The 19,097-nt window shown below is 62.4% G+C and overlaps 1 protein-coding gene across 4 annotated transcripts in view; it reads left to right on the top strand.

Moving 5' to 3' along the window:
* Positions 1 to 19,097, top strand: part of CASZ1 (castor zinc finger 1) — a 153,056-nt gene that overhangs the window by 120,429 nt on the left and 13,530 nt on the right. For all 4 annotated transcript variants that reach the window (XM_047791736.1, XM_047791737.1, XM_047791735.1 and 1 more), the window contains 11 exons: positions 4,033 to 4,521; positions 7,454 to 8,288; positions 9,758 to 9,826; positions 11,254 to 11,344; positions 12,018 to 12,182; positions 13,083 to 13,255; positions 13,508 to 14,370; positions 16,727 to 16,862; positions 17,122 to 17,185; positions 18,388 to 18,542; positions 18,683 to 18,805. In XM_047791736.1, coding sequence (XP_047647692.1) covers positions 4,033 to 4,521; positions 7,454 to 8,288; positions 9,758 to 9,826; positions 11,254 to 11,344; positions 12,018 to 12,182; positions 13,083 to 13,255; positions 13,508 to 14,370; positions 16,727 to 16,862; positions 17,122 to 17,185; positions 18,388 to 18,542; positions 18,683 to 18,805 — 3,163 coding nt within the window. The remainder of the gene's footprint in view (positions 1 to 4,032; positions 4,522 to 7,453; positions 8,289 to 9,757; positions 9,827 to 11,253; positions 11,345 to 12,017; positions 12,183 to 13,082; positions 13,256 to 13,507; positions 14,371 to 16,726; positions 16,863 to 17,121; positions 17,186 to 18,387; positions 18,543 to 18,682; positions 18,806 to 19,097) is intronic.

Raw genomic sequence — 19,097 nt, 5'->3', positions numbered from 1 at the left:
AGCGACTCCAGGACCTGGCCATGGGCGGCAGGCACTGGAGCCTCCGGTCCCCCTGAGCCCGGGCTGCCTAAGGCAGGGGAGGGCCTGGCCCTGACCGGGTGAGGGGGTGGGGCTGTCCCTGACACCCCCTTTGTCCCCAGGGGTCAGAGATGAGGGGCCCAGGTGCAGCTGCAGGAGCCCCCACGCTCCCCCGGAGCTGGCAGGAGCCTGGCCTTCCCCAGCCTTTGGAGGGAGTGATGAGATTCCTGCCATAACGGGCGCTTCTCCCGAGGCCCTCCCTTCATTCGATTTCTGAAGCTGGCTGATTTGCATATTTATAAATATCAGTAAATTATTTATTGTAGCAATCTGCTGCACCATTTTACCCATCACAGTTAACACTTTAGGGGGCTCCGTGTTATGGGAACCAGGAGTGGGGGGTGAGGAGGAGGTGGGCCCTGCCAGCAGGGCTGGGGTCCTTGAGCCCACCCGGAGCCTTCCTGGCGACGCTGCGCCTTGCTGAGCCCCAGCCTTCGTGAGCTGGGGCTCTGGAGTGTCTTCGCGGCTCCAGGATCAGTTTTCTCCTCTGTCAAATGGGATGATGCCAGTACCTGCCTCACGGGGTCCTCATGGGGCATGGGGACCTGGCGCCCAACAGGTGCAGGGACAGTCCAGTCCCTCCCTTTCTCCTGAGCAGGACCCGTTCTGCTGGGGGTTTGTTGGGTTTGCAGCCGGGGGAGGGGAGGCTCAGACCCTGGCAGGCGGCGAGGGGCCCCGGTGCCCCTGGCCTCTCCTGTCCCGGTGCCTCTTCTGGGCCAGGTGTGGCTTCCCAGTCTAGGGGTCTCATGCCCAGCTGTGGCATCACACGTGCTTGTTTGTCCCTTCCTGGTCCCACCTGCCTTTTCCCAGGTCCTTGCTGGTCAGGCCCTTGCTTGGTGCAGACAAGCACCGTCTGACCTTACAATCCCGCAGCCCCTTCATGGGGAGAAAGCTTGCCCAGGGCCCAGAGCTCACAGGGGCAGAGCCAGGCCGTGAACTCACAACCGTCTGACCCCGGAGGCCAGCCCGTACCGGGGTGCTGGGCCACCTCCCAGGGCTCGTTCCAGCCTGTCTACCGGGGCCAGAGGCTGGAGACGGGGGAGCCCCTGGGATACCCACCTGCTCCTCTCCCCAGGCCTGCGGGGGCCGCCACAGCTGTGTCCCCCCCTCCCCCGGGTAAGCAGTATGGGAGTCCCCTTCCCACCCTGCGGCCCAAGCCTGCCTCCTGGGCAGTATTGTTCCCAGAGGAAGTGTCCAGTGTAAATAGAGCAGCGGGCAGCCTGGTGGCGGGAAGGAGATGAAAGGGGCAGTGACAGGGCCGGGGACGGATGGCTTCCTCCCATTGAGGCCTGGCCGCGGCGTTTATATTTTAGGGAGGAAAGTCAAGAGAATGTTTACGTGGACAGGAGCCTGAGGTCAGACCACGAGGGGGCTCGTCTGCAGGCCCCAGGGTCCTGATGGAGGGGGTGGGCCGGAAGGCGGGCGGGCGGGCAACTTGAACCTCAGCTCCTCCACAGCCCCCTCCTCACAGCCCCAGGCGCACCCGCGTTTGCACTTAGGAGTAAGGCGTGCCTTTGCCTCGTCCCCTGCACCCCAGGCCCACACGCCTTCTCCACCTCCACCCCTGGGAACGGCAGGAGAGTCAGAGGGAGGGCAACATCTGGAAGGCAGGTGGGCTGGGGCAGAGCAGCAGCTGGAGGGCAGGTGTAGGGGGCGTGGGCGGAGCAAAGGGGCCTGTGGGTGGGGGGTGGGCACTGGGTGCACAGCTGCACCGCAGCTGGTGGGGGCCCGTGAGGGACTGAGCCAGGCACGCAGCCGAGATCAGGAGAGGGTGGGCTGGGCCGGGTGGACCCAAGTGCCAGGAGGCTCCAGGATGGGTGGGGGCCTGGGGAGGGGGTGTCACCAGCAGCAAGTGCAGCCCTGGGAGCTTCTGCTTCCCTCTTCCTTGGGATAAATATTTATAGATTCATTTGCCGTCTGCCATACACACTTGGCTGCTTACCTCCCGGTAAAAATAGAGCAGGCTCCCCCACTCCCAGCTTTCCCTTCTCCACCAGGGCAGGGGACGAGGGTGCCAGGTGAGGCCTGCTCCCTAGGCCTGCTGGAGGAAACCTGGGGTCGCATCGCCTGGCGAGGGGCCCCATCCCGAGCTGTGAGAAGGAACCCGGGACGAGGCTTGGGGACTTGGGTGTGGGCAGCACAGACCTGGGACGTGGACAAACGTGGGTAGAGTGGGCACCAGGCTAGGGTGACGGTGAGGCTGGGCAGAGCCAGCGCCACAGCGCCACAGGACTAGGAGGACAGAAGTGAACCGAGCAGATCCTCCTTGGGGCTGGGCTGGGCTGGGCTCACTGGGCTCCCCTGGACCAAGCAAGGCCGTCCGCCCCGGCAGCTTCAAGGCAAGGATCTGGGGCCACTGGCCATTGTCGGTATCAAGGGCCAGCCGTCTGTGTGTACAAGTCAGGTCTGCTTAAGGCTGCGGTCCTGGCACAGGTGTGGCCCCGGCTCTCTGAAGAAGCCTCTCTGTGGCTTCCAGGCCTGTGGGTTTTTAGGGTCTCCATCCGTTATAGTGAAGCCTCTTCTGACCATGGACTTGGGAGCAGAGCCCCTGCCCTCACTTAGACTTTTGACCTGTGTGGGGACTCGGCCATGCCCACCCCACTGCTTAGGGATGCCTGAGGGAGCCCTGTCCCCGAGAGGCTTCAATGAGGCTCCCCATGCACAGAGGGAGTGTGAGCCAAGACTGCGCCTGCCGTGGCCACCGCCCTGCTCCTGGCGCCACCGCAGGATCTGGCACACAGTAAGAGTTCACTAAATGGATGGGAAGACAGACGGATGGGTGGACAGATAGACAGATAAACAGGTGCAGGTGTCCGCTTCTGTTGGCCTTTGTGGCAGGTCCCAGGCTGTGTGGTGAGTGGTCTTTCCAGGTGCCACCAGGACCCTGGGCGGCCCGCTCAGCAGCCACGAGGGGAGCCGTTTGCATGTTCAGGGATGAAGCTCCGTGACTGCAGCTTCTGGGCTTTCCATTGGGAGTTTAAGGAATCCCAGCCTGTTGAGCTGCAGCTTCTCGGGGGCTGGAGCGTGGGCGTCCTGGACCAGCCAGGCCTCCCGGGCCTGCAGGAGCTGGCCGAGGCAAAGAGGGCAGAGGGAGGTCCACGGCGGAGATGCGTGGCCCCCGGAGGGCCGTGAGGAGCTTGGCCCTGGGACAGCCCTGTGTGAGGCCTGGGGAGAAGGGGAGCCCATAGCAAATGGCCAGAGGAGCCCAAAGAGGGTCGAAGGGGCCAGAAGGCCCCTCACGAGGGCAAACAGAGGCCTTCGGTGGGGGTGCAGCAGATTCCAGGGCTTTCTGAAGATCAGAGGTTAGAGTTGGGCGGGGCTCAGGGACCAGGCTGGGCAGAGAGGTTGCTGGGGGTGAGATGCCCAGGTGGGGAAGGGTGCCAGCCGGGTGCTGCTGAGACAGGAGGCAAGAGGTCGGCGTGGCTGCTACCTGGCCCGCGGCTCTGTCTCCCCTCTCCGGCAGGCCACGGGGTGGGGCAGCAGTTCTCAAGTGGAGTCAGGCTGCTGTCGCTTGCCAGCTTTGTCCCACAGCTCATTAGCCCACGTGCCCCTGCGTCCTCGTGCATCAAAGGGCACGTGGCCTCTTGTCTGGGACATGGCTGGCCTGCTCTCAGGGGAGGTCTCCAGGGCCAACAGACGCAGGAGATGCTTCCAGGAGCCAGGTGCTCGGAAGAAGGCCGCTCGTGTTTGAAGAGGCATTCGTTCATTCATTTGTTGGTTCACTTACGAAATGTTTCCAGAACCACCTAGAACGCGCCAGGCTCTGGGGATGCAGCTCAGGGTTCAGCGAGGGGACAAACACGTGCCTGGCCGTCTTGGCGCAGTGCGATGGACCTGAGACTGGGGAGAGCTCTGGTTTGGGGGACCCAGGGGCAGGGCCTCCTCCCCGACTGTTGAGGTGGTTGGCCGTGCCAGCCCATGGGCGTTGCTGACCTCTGTCCTTTGTCCCTGCAGCTGAAGGCACCCGGTGCTCCGACCCGCCCGCAGGCAAGCCCGCGATGGCAGCCAAGCGCAAAGGCGGCCTAAAGCTCAACGCCATCTGCGCCAAGCTGAGCCGCCAGGTGGTGGTGGAGAAGGGGGCCGAGGCCGGCTCCCGCGCCGAGGGCAGCCCGCTGCGGCCCCGGGACAAAGAGCGAAGTGGCCCCGAGGCGGGGGTGGCGCGTCCCCCCCGCAGCGAAGAAGACAAGAGGCGGGCGGTGATCGAGAAGTGGGTCAACGGGGAGTACAGCGAGGAGCCGGTGCCCGTGCCCATGCTGGGGCGGATCGCCCGGGAGGGCCTGGAGCTGCCCCCCGAGGGCGTCTACATGGTGCAGCCCCAGGGCTGCAGCGACGAGGAAGACCACGGCGAAGAGCCCGCCAAGGACGGCACTGTCGTGGAGGAGAAGGACTCGGACGGGGCAGCCTCCAAGGATGACAGTGGCCCCACTGCCAAGCAGGCTTCAGGTGGGTGTCTGAAGACCCACGAGGAGGGAGGCCTGGCAGGGAAGGAGTGGGGTGTGCACAGAGCGTGCCTGCTTCCCTCACTCATGCTGCAAATAGTGTGACGACTCATTCTGACTCCGGGAGGACTCCTGTGGAGGGCTCGCCTGGAGCCAAGGTCATGACTGGAATGGGGGAGATGCGTTGGGCCGGGGCGGGGGGGCAGCGGAGTGAGACAGGACGGACCTGAGAAGGCAGCTTCCCAGGTGTGTGAGCAGGGCTGGGACGGACTGCCAAACACACAGTGGGTCTTCAGGAAGCAGTGGATGGAGGATGGACGGGTGGACAGGTGGACGGATGGATGGATGGATAGGTAGACGGCCTGTAGGTAGATGCCCGTTCATGTGCACCTGCAGAGGGAAGGGGCCGCTGGGAGGGGGGGACGCAGTACCCGGAAGTGCACGTGGGCGTGATGCCCCGCCAGCCTATCCCGCTGTGCGCACCTGCCCTGGACACAGTCGCCTGGCCGATTTCTTTCCCAGAAGATGGCTAAGGCCTGGCTTTTCTGGTGTGTCGGTTTGTCCTTAGACACCACGGCACCCTGAGATTCTTCTGCTCTGAGGAGGGAGGGCCTAGGGTCCAGGGTGGGAGGGGGGTCACCACTAGGACTGGAACTCTGAGTCTGGGGTCTTTTCTCAGCTCCCTAGCCTCCTTCCCAGCCTGTGCCTGGCGGCCTGAGCCTCCCCTGCCCGCTCCCCTAGCCCCTTCCCCTGCAGCGAGGGGCACATCTCCTCCCTGCACGGGGAGCCCTGCGCAGCCACATAATTATGCATATAAGATATAAACAGAGCTGTTTAATTATCCTTCGCCACATCAGTGACAGAGTAATTAACAAACATTGCAAGATCAATGAGGAAAAGTGTGACCTTCAGTTTCCTCTGATAGGAAAAGCCCTTGCCGTTTCCAGACGCAAGGTGATTGCGTGGGGCCCGAGGAGACGGGAGGGACAGGGATAAGGGCCGCTGTCCCCTCAGTGCCCCCGCCCCTCCTGAGGGGGGAGGGGGGAAGGTCTGCGGAGGCAGGGCTGGAACTGCCAGTAGCTCATGGCTCCAGGCCTCGCCCCCTCGGATTTGAGGCCCATGGGACAGCAGGGTGACACTGGAGCACCTGCGAAGCCCCGGGCACAGGAGGGAGCCAGCGGAGCCCTCGCTGCCCACCGTGGGCTGGGGAAGGCAGGCCTCCGGGCTGCCCCCGGGACCCCCGTCTGGCCCCCTCCCTGCTCTAAGCTGCCTGCCCTTCAAAGCCTTCTGTTTCTCTGCCATATATAGCGAGGGCTCAGCTGCTTTCAGCTATTTTTAGCCCCTTTCCCTGGTCCCCGAGCCACTGAATCTAGCAGCCGGAGCCCACTCCTCCCAGGCTGGGTCCCCAATCCCAAGTAGCTTGAGGTCAAGTCGGCGGCCCCCTGACCACCTCGCCCAGAGAAACAGCTGTCTGTCAGGTTCTTGAGTCACTCTGCCCACCTTGGGTGCCAGGGGCTGTCCATGGCCATCCTCCCCTCACCTGACGGCCGTCCCAGTCCCCACAGGACCCCTCCCCGCACCTCCTTCTGGGAGCTGCTAGGTGTTCTCCTGTGCTGGAGCCCAGCCCTGCTCTCAGACCACCTCCAGGCGGGGGTGGGGGCAGGGGATGGGAGGAGACCCCTCCTCTGCTGCCCTGCTGGGTCGTGGCCCTTCTGCCCCTGCTGCTGCCCCGCCTTCTCCTGGCCAGGCCTGGGGTCCTGCTGCCCTGCGTGCAGGCTCAGACATGGGTGGGGCTCAGGTGGGTCTCAGCCCCTGTGTGTACTCACTGCTGAGCCGGGTGGAGCACAGAGCAGGGGTCTGTGCAGGAAGGCGTGTGCTTGCTGGGAATTGCAGGCTTCCTGTGGCAGAAGGTTCTGGGGGGAAGGGGGTTGTTTCCAGGAAACAGCCAGGGCAGAAGGGGGTGTTGCGGCCCCCGCCATCCTGAGACTCATCTTGGGGAGCCAGGTGTGGAGTTTAGGGTGATTTGCGTGCAAGGGTGTGTGTCTGTGGAGCTGGGAAGGTCGCTAGGGATGCGAGCTTGAGCGCATGCAGGGGATTCTGGGTGTGGACACGGTGGGGCCGTAGATGGGCTACACTCAGCCGATGCCTCTCTGGCCCTGACCATCCTTGGGGTGGCCCATCCTTGTGCGGGAACAAGAGGGACCAGAGGATGACAGCTGGAGAGGTTTGAAGGATTCTCCACGTCCTAAGTCTCAGCCGGGGTGGGGTGGGGCCGGAGTGGGGGTTCACCCCTAGTGAATGCGGCAGGGCCTCTGCCCCGGGGACCATCAGCAGCGTGGGGTGCCGGGAGGGACCAAGAATTCCTGGGGAGGCTTGGGGCAGGCCCTTCCTCCTCCCAGGGACCAGGGGCCTCTGTGTCCATTTGTGGGGGGGCAGACTCAGCCAGCCCCACCTCGACCCCATCCCCAGGGGTTCCCTCAGCCCCTGGGGTCCCTCCTGACTGCCCAGCCACCGGCCCCGAGCCCTACCTGTCCCCAGCCCCCATTCTCACCCCCGCCCCAGGAGGCAGGTTGGGATCTAGCCTTACTTCCAGTAAAATGACTTCTCTTTAATATTAGGCCAAGGCGAGAGAGCGGAGACATTTATGAAACTTTGTTTAATGTACTGAAAAGCCATCGGCCAGAACATTTAGGAAATTGATTTTCCTGGCATTGATGAACTCGTTTTATTTTACCCCAGTATTAATTACTTTTTTTTTAAACAAATTAATTTAAGAGTCGTAAAACCTAACAAGTGAGCCAAATGTCCATAGATCATGTCCCGCTCTGCCCCCTCCCCGGGTCAGCCCCCTCCCTCCGTGGGGGGCGGGCGTTGCCCTGTCCCTGGGCCACCCTGCTCCCTCCCAGAGGTGACGGCCCCTCTCCTCCCTGCCCTAGGAGAGGCCTCCTCGCTGCGGGACTATGCGGCCTCCACCATGACCGAGTTCCTGGGCATGTTTGGCTACGACGACCAGAACACGAGGGATGAGCTGGCCAGGAAGATCAGCTTCGAGAAGCTGCATGCGGGATCCGCCCCCGAGGCCGCCACCTCCTCCGTGCTGCCTGCCTCCGAGGACGCCCTCAGCAAGCGGGCGCGCTTCTCCAAGTACGAGGAGTACATCCGCAAGCTCAAGGCTGGCGAGCAGCTGTCCTGGCCGGCCCACGGCGCCGTGGCTGAGGCCCGGGCCGGCAAGGAGGGGGTGGGCCCGCTGCCGGGCCTGCGGCTGCCCAGCAGCACCACACACCTGGAGACCAAGGCCACCATCCTGCCCCTGCCCTCCCACAGCAGTGTCCCCATGCAGGGCCTGGTGGCCCGAGCCTCCAAGTACGACTTCTTCATCCAGAAGCTGAAGACGGGCGAGACCCTGCGGCCCCAGAACGGGAGCGCCTACAAGAAGCCGTCCAAGTACGACCTGGAGAACGTCAAGTACCTGCACCTCTTCAAACCTGGGGAGGGCAGCCCCGACATGGGCGGGGCCATCGCCTTCAAGACGGGCAAGGTGGGCCGGCCCTCCAAGTACGACGTCCGGGCCATCCAGAAGCCCGGCCCCGCCAAGGGTCTGCCCACCCCCAGCCTGGCTCCTGCACCCCTTGCCAGCGTGCCCACTGCTCCCAGCGCCCCCGGACCGGGCCCCGAGCCGCCTGCCTCCCTGCCTTTCAGCAGTCCCGAGTACCTGAAGTCAACCTTCTCCAAAACAGACTCCATCACCACGGGAACCGTCTCCACCGTCAAGTAAGGCACCCCCCCACCCCCACCCCCCCGCCACTGCCAGCCGAGCCTGGGGCTGGAGTGGCCGGAGGCCCCCTTCCTGCCTCTGAAGCTCAAGCCTGGGGCATACTCACACCTTACACACATCCACTGCGCACCCAGATTCTCACACACATGCTTACACACACACACACACACACACACACACACACACTCACTCCCCTCTGCCAACATAACCGCTCAGACCCTCACGCTGAACATCTTTGGCACACACGACAGCCTCCCACTGGGCACAGGCGAACCTTGTTTTCTTGCACTTCGCAAGATACCGCTTATTTTTATAAATTAAAGGTTTGTGGCCACCCTGCAACTGTCAGGTGACGGTTAGCATTTTTTAGCAATCAAGTTGTTGTTTTTTCTTGGTTACACCCACAACATTCGGAAGTTCCCTGGCCAGAGACTGAACCCAAGCCACAGCAGTGACAATGCCAGGTCCTTAACCCCCTGAGCCACCAGGGAACTCCAGCAATAAAGTGGTTTTGAATTAAGGCATGTGAATCACTTTCTCAGACCTCTTGCACACTTGGTAGACTGCAGTGTGGTGTACACACCACTTTTCTATGCTCTGGGAAACCCAAAGCACGTGCAATTCGCTTTATTGCGATCTTCCCTTTATCGCGGTGGTCTGGAACCTGTACCTCTGTGCCCAGGCTCACCTGCTGACACACCAACCATGGGGAACTGTACCCCAGCGCACACAACAACCTGTCTCTGTCCCAGGCCAGCTTGCAGGCTTAGGGTTGGCTGGGAAAGCCGCACTCTGGGTTGGGGGCTCTGGGGTCCGAGCTGGTGGCCATGGCTTCGGGCCTGGGCCATGAGAAGGGCCTCAAGAGAAGGGAGGAGGCTGGAGAGGGGTGGGCACACCCTGTGTGGAGCCCTGGGCAGTGGTAAAGTGATAGATGGATCCATGTGGGGGCTGAGTGAGACCCTTCCCCCACAGTTCTCCCTCCTGAGGGCAGGACCAGAAACCGGGAGCAGAATTGGGGGGCTGCCCGTGCAGGGGGGAGGCTTCCCCCACCCCCCAGCCATGCTTGCTTTGCACTGCTTTTCCCCTTCCCCCTGGGGTCTTCCCAATGCTACCTGGTTCCCTCTCCCAGCAGCATCCCGACTCCCTGTGCGCAAGGGGTGGTGCCAAGCCCCAGCTTCCCAGGCTTCCTGTGCCCGACGTGGGGCCCTCTGGCCCTGCCCCCTTATGATGCCCTGCCCTTGCCACAGGTGGGCTCATTGAGGCTGTGCCAGTCTTTTGCTGGGAGACTTTTCCAGTCCTACCCTAAGTGCCCAGAGCACTCCCAGACTCCCCCAAGGTCCTGCCCTCCCTCCCATCTCAGAGAGGAGGACCAGGGCCCCAGGGCAGGGAGCTTGCCCCCAGACCCTCCTGGGGCTTGAGGCCACCCCGTCCGCTAATCGGCTGTGCCCTGTGTGTCTCTCACCAGGAATGGATTGCCCACAGATAAACCAGCTGTCACCGAAGATGTAAACATTTACCAGAAATATATTGCCAGGTAGGCCCTGGGGAGGAGGCCGCCATGGAGAGAAGGTGGGTGGGGGCGAGACCGCCTGGGCACTGGGGGCCCCTGCGTCCATCTGATCACTAGTACCTGGGTGCCAGCTGCCTCCCACCTCCCGCACTCCTGCTCCCAAATTCCCCCAAGGGCCTGCTCTCTGTCCCAGCTCAGAGGCCCCCCCACCCCTCGATGGGGTCCAGGCCACATGCCCTTAAGCAGCTGTGCCCCAGGCAGGGCTGAGGTACCCAAAAGGGCCGATGGCATGGCCTGGCCACAAGTGGGGTACAAGCCACCATGGAACCGTCAGGGCTGCAGAGGGGTGTGGGCAGCTGTCCTCTCTGCTCTGGCCTCAGTATGCTCCCCTGGGCGAGGCCTTGACCTCCAGACCTGCCCCTTTTCAGCTTATGGCAGTGGGATTGGCAGGTGAAGAGCCTTCGCTCATCAGACTCCCCAGGTCCCGCGACCAGTGCCTGACGGGGCAGCACATGGCAGGGCCGTGCCCCGTCCCTCTCTGTGTCCGCCTCCCCGGCCCTCCCCGTCTTCTCAGCTTTGCTCTGCTCTCTTCATTATTATTATTATCATTATTATTAGTGCCTCAGCAGATGGCCCTTTTGGCAGCTTCCGCTTACATGTGTATTTGCCAGGGGTTCTGCCCTTGCAAGGGGGGTTTCCCTCAGGCTCCCGCCACCACCCACTGCCTCGTCCACCGTTGTCACCACGTGATCTCCCCAGGTGGCCATCATGTGGGCTGTGAGGACCGCACCCCAGCAGCACAGGGCGTTCTGGGCGGCAGGCAGTGGCCAGGCAGCTCGGGGCTCCTGGCTGTGGAGTTGGCTTCCCTGCCACAGGAAGCCAGACAGATGCTGTACTTTAAAAATGCATAACTCTGGACTGTTTCAAGAGTCAGGAAAGCCCAGGACGGAGGGAGCCCTTTAACACATCTCAGCCGCGGAGCCCTGGGCTGGCCCAACTGGGTCCCCGGCACCTGGCCCAGCACAGGGTCATGGGTGGGCAGGCAGCACCTGCAGAAAAGGCACCTGGGCCACCGCGGGGGCTCCTGCCTTCGCCGTCTCCTCCTGTCCCATCCCAGGTCTCGTCCCCTGACTCTGCCCTGATTTCAAGGGTGGCCCAGCTTCCTCCTCCCCACCTGGTAGCGGGCTCTGTGCACCACTGGCACGTTCTCCCAGGGCAGATAAGGCTGGGTCTGCAGCTCAGTGGGTCTAGGATTCCCTCACCTTTTCAGCCTCTACCGCTTCACCCCAGCAGACTCCCTCTGCCCCCCAGCACCTCCACCCACAGCCCGGAGCCCCCTGAACCCTAGCAGCACTTCTCTGGAGCATGAGCACAGACCTTCTCAGCTGCTCAGGCTGAGGACCCCGGAGCTGGCCTCCAGAGAGCCTGAGCCCACTCCCTCTTCTCCGCAGGTTCTCAGGCAGCCAGCACTGCGGCCACATCCACTGCGCCTACCAGTACCGCGAGCACTACCACTGCCTCGACCCCGAGTGCAACTACCAGGTACGTCCCACGGGCGCCGGCCCTGTACCTGGAGCCTCTGGGAAGCAGGGCGGTATTGCTCGCTTCCCATTCAGGCCACTCGAACTTAACATGGGTCGCCGAAGAGCCCAGAAAAGCTATCAGCCCGTCCACGTTCCCAGGCACCTGATAGCATCTAGACCATCTGTGTCCTGGGAATGACGACCTGAGCTCCCATCCACTGAGTCCGCCGGGCACAGGGGCTGTGCCACGCGGCCTGGGTTCCTCGTGATTCTCCCCAGCGCCCCATGTTATAGATGACAATGTTGGGGTTCAGCCAGATTGTCCCCTGCATTCAAAGCCATCCTCTGGCAAGTGCAGAGCTGGCGAGCGAGAGGAAAGTGCCAGCTGTCTGCACAGCCCCCATGCTCTGTCCCTCCAGGGAGCCCAGCCTGGCAGAGCCCCGTGGGTGGCACTAGACGAAGTGAATTGTCCCCTGTCCCAGCCCCTACCTGAAAGGCCTGGCCCAATTCATCCTTTCTACTCCTGGGTGGGACTCTAAGGAGACCAGGAGGAGGTCAGGGAAGAGTCCGTGCTTCTGGAACCTTTGGCATTGTTCCCTCCAAAGTCTGGCGTGCTGGCCCCGGGGCAGCCTGGCGGCCGTGACCCCAAGCAGGGTTAGCTATAAGGAGACCGCCTGGCCCTCTCCCGGCAGAGGTTCACGAGCAAGCAGGACGTGATCCGTCATTACAACATGCACAAGAAGCGCGACAACTCCCTGCAGCACGGCTTCATGCGCTTCAGCCCGCTGGACGACTGCAGCGTCTACTACCACGGCTGCCACCTCAACGGGAAGAGCACCCACTACCACTGCATGCAGGTGCCCCGGCCCCACAGGGCCCCTCCCCTGTCTCCGGGCCGGCGGAGCGAGTCCCAGGGGCTCAGGCTTGGGCAGGGTCGGGTGGGCCAGGGTGGGGCCTTCCCCATGGCCATACTTGGTGCGGGTGGAATTCAGCGGGCTGTTTATACAGACGGACGTTTTTCAGGCTTTAACACCAAGAGTAGCATTGCAGATGGTTCCTGAGGAGGGTTTTTGTTTAATTCTTTGTTTTAATGCCACGCAGAGTCTGGGCTTTTTCAAGGTGTCAGGTCCAGGGGGGAGCGACATTAGGTTGCAAATAGCAGCCCCCACGCCTCCCCCCCCCGCCACCACCCGCCCCGGCATTTGTCAGGGGGTTGTTATGGCCTCCGTGAAACAACCTGGCCCGGGGGGAGAGGGGGGCTCGCTCTCCCGGCTCTGAGATGAGGCAGACACTGGCATGGCCCAGCCCTCAAGAGTGCTCAGATTCCACTGGTTTTTACTCAATATGGCAACGTTGCCTGCCCTGGCCCAGCTCGGGTGGGGTAGGGAGGGCCCTGTGCCAGGAACTATCCGCCAAACAAGTCCCTGGGCTAAAGGTGACCGCCAGGCCCTAGGGTCCAGCCCTGCTTGCCCCAGGGGGCTCTAGCGGTAGAGCTGCAGAGTGGGTCCATGCTGTAGGACGGAGCTCCCACGCCTCTGTGGGGAGACGGCTGGGGGTCTCTGAAGCCCCACCCCCAGCACGGACCAGGCCCTGGAGACCTGAGGGCACCTCCTGCATTAACTTCTTTGGTCCCACCAGTTGGATGTTTGCAGGTGCCGAAGCTCCCCCAAGCAGGGTCAGTGGCCTGAGGCCCCAGCGGCACCCAGCGGGACAGCCACTCTGCCTAGCCTCCCTGACTTCCCTTCTGGCCCCTGCAGGTGGGCTGTAACAAGGTGTATACGAGCACGTCGGACGTGATGACCCATGAGAACTTCCATAAGAAGAACACCCAGCTCATCAACGATGGTTTCCAGCGCTTCCGAGCCACCGAGGACTGCGGCACGACCGACTGCCAGTTCTACGGGCAGAAGACCACGCACTTCCACTGCCGGTGAGCTGGAGGCAGCCGGGGGCTTCCCGGCTCGGGAGGGACGGAAGGCAGGGATGCAGGCCCTGGGGGGCGCTCAGGGCCCCAGCTCCCAGGGCGAGTGGGAGCAGGAGCGGAGGGCTGCACAGAGCGAGGCATTCGTGTCCAGCCTGGTCTTCCTGGGGAGGCCATCCTTCCCAGGGCCACCGCGGGAGCCGGGCAGGGCCTCCTGCTGGCCCCACGAGGCCCATGCCAGGCTCCCGATGTCCCATCCAGGCGCCCCGGCTGCACATTCACCTTCAAGAACAAGTGTGACATCGAGAAGCACAAAAGCTACCACATCAAGGACGACGCCTACGCCAAGGATGGCTTCAAGAAGTTCTACAAGTACGAGGAGTGCAAGTACGAGGGCTGCGTGTACAGCAAGGCCACCAACCACTTCCACTGCATCCGTGCCGGCTGCGGCTTCACCTTCACCTCCACCAGCCAGATGACCTCGCACAAGCGTAAGCACGAGCGCCGGCACATCCGCGCCTCTGGCTCTGGTGTGCTGGGGCTGCCGCCCTCACTGCTGGGCGCCAAGGACACGGAGCACGAGGAGTCCAGCAACGACGACCTGGTCGACTTCTCTGCCTTGAGCAGCAAGAACTCCAGCCTGAGCGCCTCCCCCACCAGCCAGCAGTCCTCCGCCTCCCTGGCCGCCGCCACAGCCACCTCCGAGGCGGTGCCCGGCGCCACCAAGCCTCCCAACAGCAAGATCTCGGGGCTCCTGGCCCAGGGCCTGCCTGGCTCCATCCCCCTCGCGCTGGCCCTCTCCAACTCGGGGCTGCCCACCTCCGCGTCCTACTTCCCCATCCTTCCGGGCCGAGGCAGCGCCTCCCTGCCTGTGGGGGCCCCCGGCCTCATGGGTACCATGTCGTCTGGAACAGTAGCCTCGGTGACCCCCGACACGCCCGCCCTGGCTGCCTCAGGAGCTGGCGACTCGGCCCCAGCGGCGGTGGCAGCAGTGGCGGCCACCTCTGTCCCGGTGCCCCCCGCCTCCATCATGGAGAGGATCTCTGCGAGCAAGGGCCTCATCTCGCCCATGATGGCCCGGTTGGCTGCGGCCGCCCTCAAACCCTCTGCCACCTTTGACCCAGGTGAGCAGGCTGGGCCCTTGCCCGGGAAGCAAGCACTCTCCGACCCCAGGAGCTCCCTGGCCTCGTGCAGGGCAGAGCAGCAGGTGTTTGGCAGTGTCTTTACTCCCAGCTCCCTATTGGCCTGGTCTCCGCCTCTTCTTTATTTCCTACTGGGGCTCCCTCTTTGTGGCCCACCCACCCCAGGCAGCTCTTGCTCCTTGTTTTTTCATCTGTGAAATGGCAAAATCCCGACCTCACGGGGTGCCCAGGCCACTGCTAGCTACCCCACCCTGGTCTTCCACCTGGCCGAGTCCCACGTCCAGCCCCTCGTGGGAGCCATCCCACAGCCATGACCTTCCCTGGGGCCTCCTCTGGGTGACCAGGAGGGGACAGGTGCGCGTCCAGCCCGGGAGCACTACAGGGGTGCTCAGGGGATTGGTACCTGGACAGCCCCTCCAGGCCAAGACTGTCCGTCCCAGGCTGTCCATCTCACGCTGTCCGGCTGCACGTTCTGTGACAGCGGAAACCTTCTGTTCTGTGCTGTCCAGGGTGGTAGCCACCAGTACGCGGCTGTTGAGTGCTTGCAATTGGAACTGGATTTCAGTCGGCCTTTCTTGAACTTGAGCCACATCCATGTGGGAGGGGCACCTCTGGCTTATCATGGGGAGTGGGTCTCCTTTCTCTCAAGTTTCCTGATTTTTAAATTTTTTCTTTTTTCTCTAGTTTTGTTTTTTTGTTTGTTTGGGGTTTTTTTGTTGTTGTTTTTGTTTTTGCTTTTTTGCCTTTCTGTTTACTTCTCTCTTCGTCTGTTTTCCACCGTCTGCCTAATTAGCGTTGGTCTGATCCTCAAGAAGGGTTCGGCTCGCATGTGGGGCTTGAGCTCCCTTGGTTCCTCCATTCGTTCGTTCGTTCATTTATCAACCGCTGGTGCTTGCCAGGGGCAGCTTGCTGGAGAACAGGCATCACGCTGGCGCTGGGGACATGACAGGGAAGAAGACAGAGTCCTGTGGGGCTGCTGGAACAGTGGGGGTGATCTTCTGTCCCCAGGGACACCCCCAGGGAGGTGGCCGAGTCTCGACTTGGACCTCAGCAGTCTGGCTCCTGAGCCGTGGGTCCTGCTCCTCTGTGAGACTCTCTTGCAGCCACCGAGACGGAGCGGTCCTGAAGCCCATCCAGGCCTCCCCCCAGCCCCCCCGCGACCCTGAGAGACCCTGGGCCCTGCTTCCCTGGGGACCTTGGGCGAGGGCCTTTAGGAGCTCCTGGAGTGTGGACTGAAAACTATCCTGTTCCCACCAGGACGCTCCTATCAGCTGGCAGCTTGGCGTGACACCTTCCGCTCCGAGTGTGGGAGGGACAGGCGGGATGCCCAGGGCCACGCCCCCCGGCCAGGTGCCTGTCGGCTGGGGCGGGGCCCCCTCCAGGGCCACCCTGGGCTCAGTGGCCAGACTGTCGAGTACTTTCTTTTCTTTGGAGAAAGCTCCTTTCCCGAAAAGAAAGGTCAAGTGAAGGGGAGGGGCCGTTTTCCTTTATTTTTTAATAAAATGCCACTTGCTGTCTGTGCAGCAGCTCTCTGTCAGCTGCAGCGCCTTGGGGCAGATTAATATTTCAATCACTTGGGGATTATGGGGAAAGGCTCGGTGGACACGTTTCTGTCAGCCCCTTCTTTTGCCCTGTTCTGCTTGGCCGTCTGACTCCTCTGCCCACCCGGCTCCAGCCCTTTGCCCCCCAGCCCCCCCCCACCCCCCACCCCCAGCGCCCCCATCCTCCTCGGCCCGGCCCGGCTGGGACGGGCCGCGCATCCCAGCCCCGGACAGCTTGACGGACGAGGTCACATAGTTTGAACCGCCCTGATTGGCTGTCAGCTTCCATAGCCCGGACACAGCAGAAGCCCCTCCTGGGCATGCTCAGTGCAAGGCAGGGCCGTCGCCCCGGCAACAGCGGGGACGGGACCTGCGGAGGGGGCGACGCTCCCAGTCTAGATCTGCCACTTTCCCTCAGCATTAACAGAGTCTTTAATAAAAGCCTAAGCGGCAGCCCCACAAATTGACTCTGACAGTCGGTGGAGAAAATGAAGGCCCCCACCCCCGTCCCAGCCCCCTCCCCAGCCTCCCGCCCTTCTCCTCCAGGAGGCCCTGAGCCAGGACAACTTTGACATAATTTTGCAATAATTATCACTTGAAGAATTGCCACACAGGGGGAAGCGTCACCAGCGATCATGTCAGTGGGAAGAACTGCTGACCAGCAGCCAGGGCTCCCCAGGGACCTCAGCCCACCCCGCCTGCTGCCCTCCCTCGGGGTGAGGTGGGGGGGCTTCCAGTGTGTGCCCAGAGGGAGCCCTCTGCCCCTCTCACGCCATCGTCCCTCCCCTCCCCGGCAGGAAACGGGCAGCAGGCCACCCCGGCCAGGTTCCCCCCAGCCCAGGTGAAGCAGGAGCCCGGTGAGAGTGCTGGCGCCCCAGGTCCCCACGAGGCCTCCCAGGACCGCAGTTTAGACCTGACTCTGAAGGAGCCCAGGTGAGGCGGGGCCCAGGCCGCCCAGCTCTGTGCCCCTGCAGGAGGCTCTGGGGACAGCCCCCCTCTGAGCCAGGCCCCACCAGCCACCGCCCCCACCCCTGCTGACAAGGGGTCATCCTCCTGTCCAGGCAGATGGAGCAGGTGGGGCCAGAGCGCCCAGGGTAGGGGGGGACCAGCTGGGAGGGGTGAGTCTCTGGGCTCAGTCCCACGTATGGACTGTGGACGTCTGAGCTAAAGCCCCTTGGTTTGTGTGTTCCAGTAATGAATCAAATGGCCACGCAGTCCCGGCAAATTCATCTCTTTTATCCTCGCTTATGAATAAGGTAAGAACCATCCATCACACGCCTCCCATTCCCCCACCCCTAGAAATTAAAGCTGTGCTGGGGGTGGGGGGGATGTGTTTGTTTTTTAATGTTTTGCCTCTAATAAGATGAGTTTGTACCATTTAAATTTTGAGGCCATTTTTCATCGGATATAATTTCAGAGCCACTGCTTACAAATTAATTTAATGAACTGGCTGAAGAAATATATTCCAGCCTCTGACACCCTTTTTTTCCCTTCAGATGGAGGGCTCCGAAAGCTTTTCCAGAGCCCTCTAACTTCTTTCGCTCTTAGTTATTAATTTTATTTATTTTATATATTTTTTTGTTTGTTTGAAAAGTTAAGGGGGGGGACTAAAGTGTGAGCATAGCATCCACATGCACTTTTCGGGTTGAGTAATGGTCTCGGACGCCTTCCGCCGAGGTCGCTCCAGAATATTTATTTTAAATAATGCAGGGTCTTTGTAAATTATACATCATCTCAAATATATTTTCCCCCTTCACATGATAAATTTGACTACAGCAAGATTAATTTGGTGACGGTACACAAGTGACTGTTGAGGAGGGAGCTGGGCCTGGGTGGGACCTCACGGGGTGGGGAGTCCAGTCGGGCCCTCAGCCCCGGGGCCCGTGCCGTCCACCTTCCCTCCCTCCCTGCTTGCTATCTTGCTCCCCTTTTCCGCTCCTGGGTCCCCGGAGCCCCACGCCCCGAGTGGGTCCAGCCTTTGTGTGGACTCCCCCACCCCCTTCTCTCAGCATCAGCCTGTGTCCCTCTCACCCCACGAGCCTCCCTCCCTCTCTGCTCTGCCTTTGTGCGCCTTCCCTCCATCCCAGGGAGTTCTTGGGGCTTCCCCCCATCCCTCCTCCTCCTCCTGCACTTCTTTTGAAAACCTGGCAGGAGAATAACCAGGGAGTCGCAGAGTGGGGGGGCAGCTGGGCTGGCGTGTGCGCCCCGAGTCTCGGCCTCAGATTGAGTGATGGCTTCTGGCGGCACGGGGTTTGTGCGGAGGAGCAGCGACCATTCAGAGTGGGCTCCACTGGAGCCAGAGCCGAGTGGCCTCGGGCCTCCTTCCCAGCCCCCCCCCCCCAGGCGGCTGCTGGCACCACGATGCTCTTGGCCAGCCCAGAGCTGCCACTGCTCCCGGGGCAGCTGGGTCAGTGTCCCGAGGTCCCCAGCCTGAAGCACGAGCCTATCTTCCTCACAGATGTCTCAGGGCAACCCCAACCTCGGCGGCCTGTTGAACATTAAGACGGAAGTGGAGGGGAGCCCCGGTGGGGAATCCTCCCCCTTCCTGGGCAAGGCCGTGAAGGCGCTGGTTCAGGAGAAGCTGTCGGAACCCTGGAAGGTGTACCTTCGCAGGTGAGGGGCTTGCAGGGTGAGCAAGGGGGAGGGAAGGGCCACCCCCCCGCCCATCCCGGGAGCCAGGGTCCAGCCCCGCCACCCACCCCAGCCTCGCCGGAGCCCCGGGGTCTCCTCTAAGCAGCCGGCTCCTCTGCCAGGTTTGGCACCAAGGACCTGTGTGACGTCCAGTGCGACTTCCTTCACAAGGCCCACTTCCACTGCGTGGTGGAGGAGTGCGGCGCGCTCTTCAGCACCCTGGACGGGGCCATCAAGCACGCCAAGTGAGTGGGGGTCCTGGGGCCCTGGAAACTAGCCCCATTCATCCCAGCCCGGCCCTGGGCTGGGGGGGGCCGGGGGCAGCACAGGCCTCTAGCCACCTTCCAAGCAGGACCCTGTGCCGTTGCCACCAGACCTCAGAGACCGAGGTGCTGCCTGGGACAAAGGCAGGCCTCCCCATCCTTCCGCCAGCTCAGCCCCCAAGCCCGGTCCTCTGAGCCCACCCAGGCCCCACTATGAGCAACACCGGCTTCTGCACCCGGCCCAGTGCAGCCATCAGCCCTCCCACAGGTGCTT

The sequence above is a fragment of the Phacochoerus africanus genome, chromosome 8, assembly GCF_016906955.1.
Source record: "Phacochoerus africanus isolate WHEZ1 chromosome 8, ROS_Pafr_v1, whole genome shotgun sequence".
Taxonomy (NCBI): Eukaryota; Metazoa; Chordata; class Mammalia; order Artiodactyla; family Suidae; genus Phacochoerus; species Phacochoerus africanus.
Note: the sequence above shows the minus strand (reverse complement) of the source record. Positions and strands in the feature narration are given on the sequence as shown.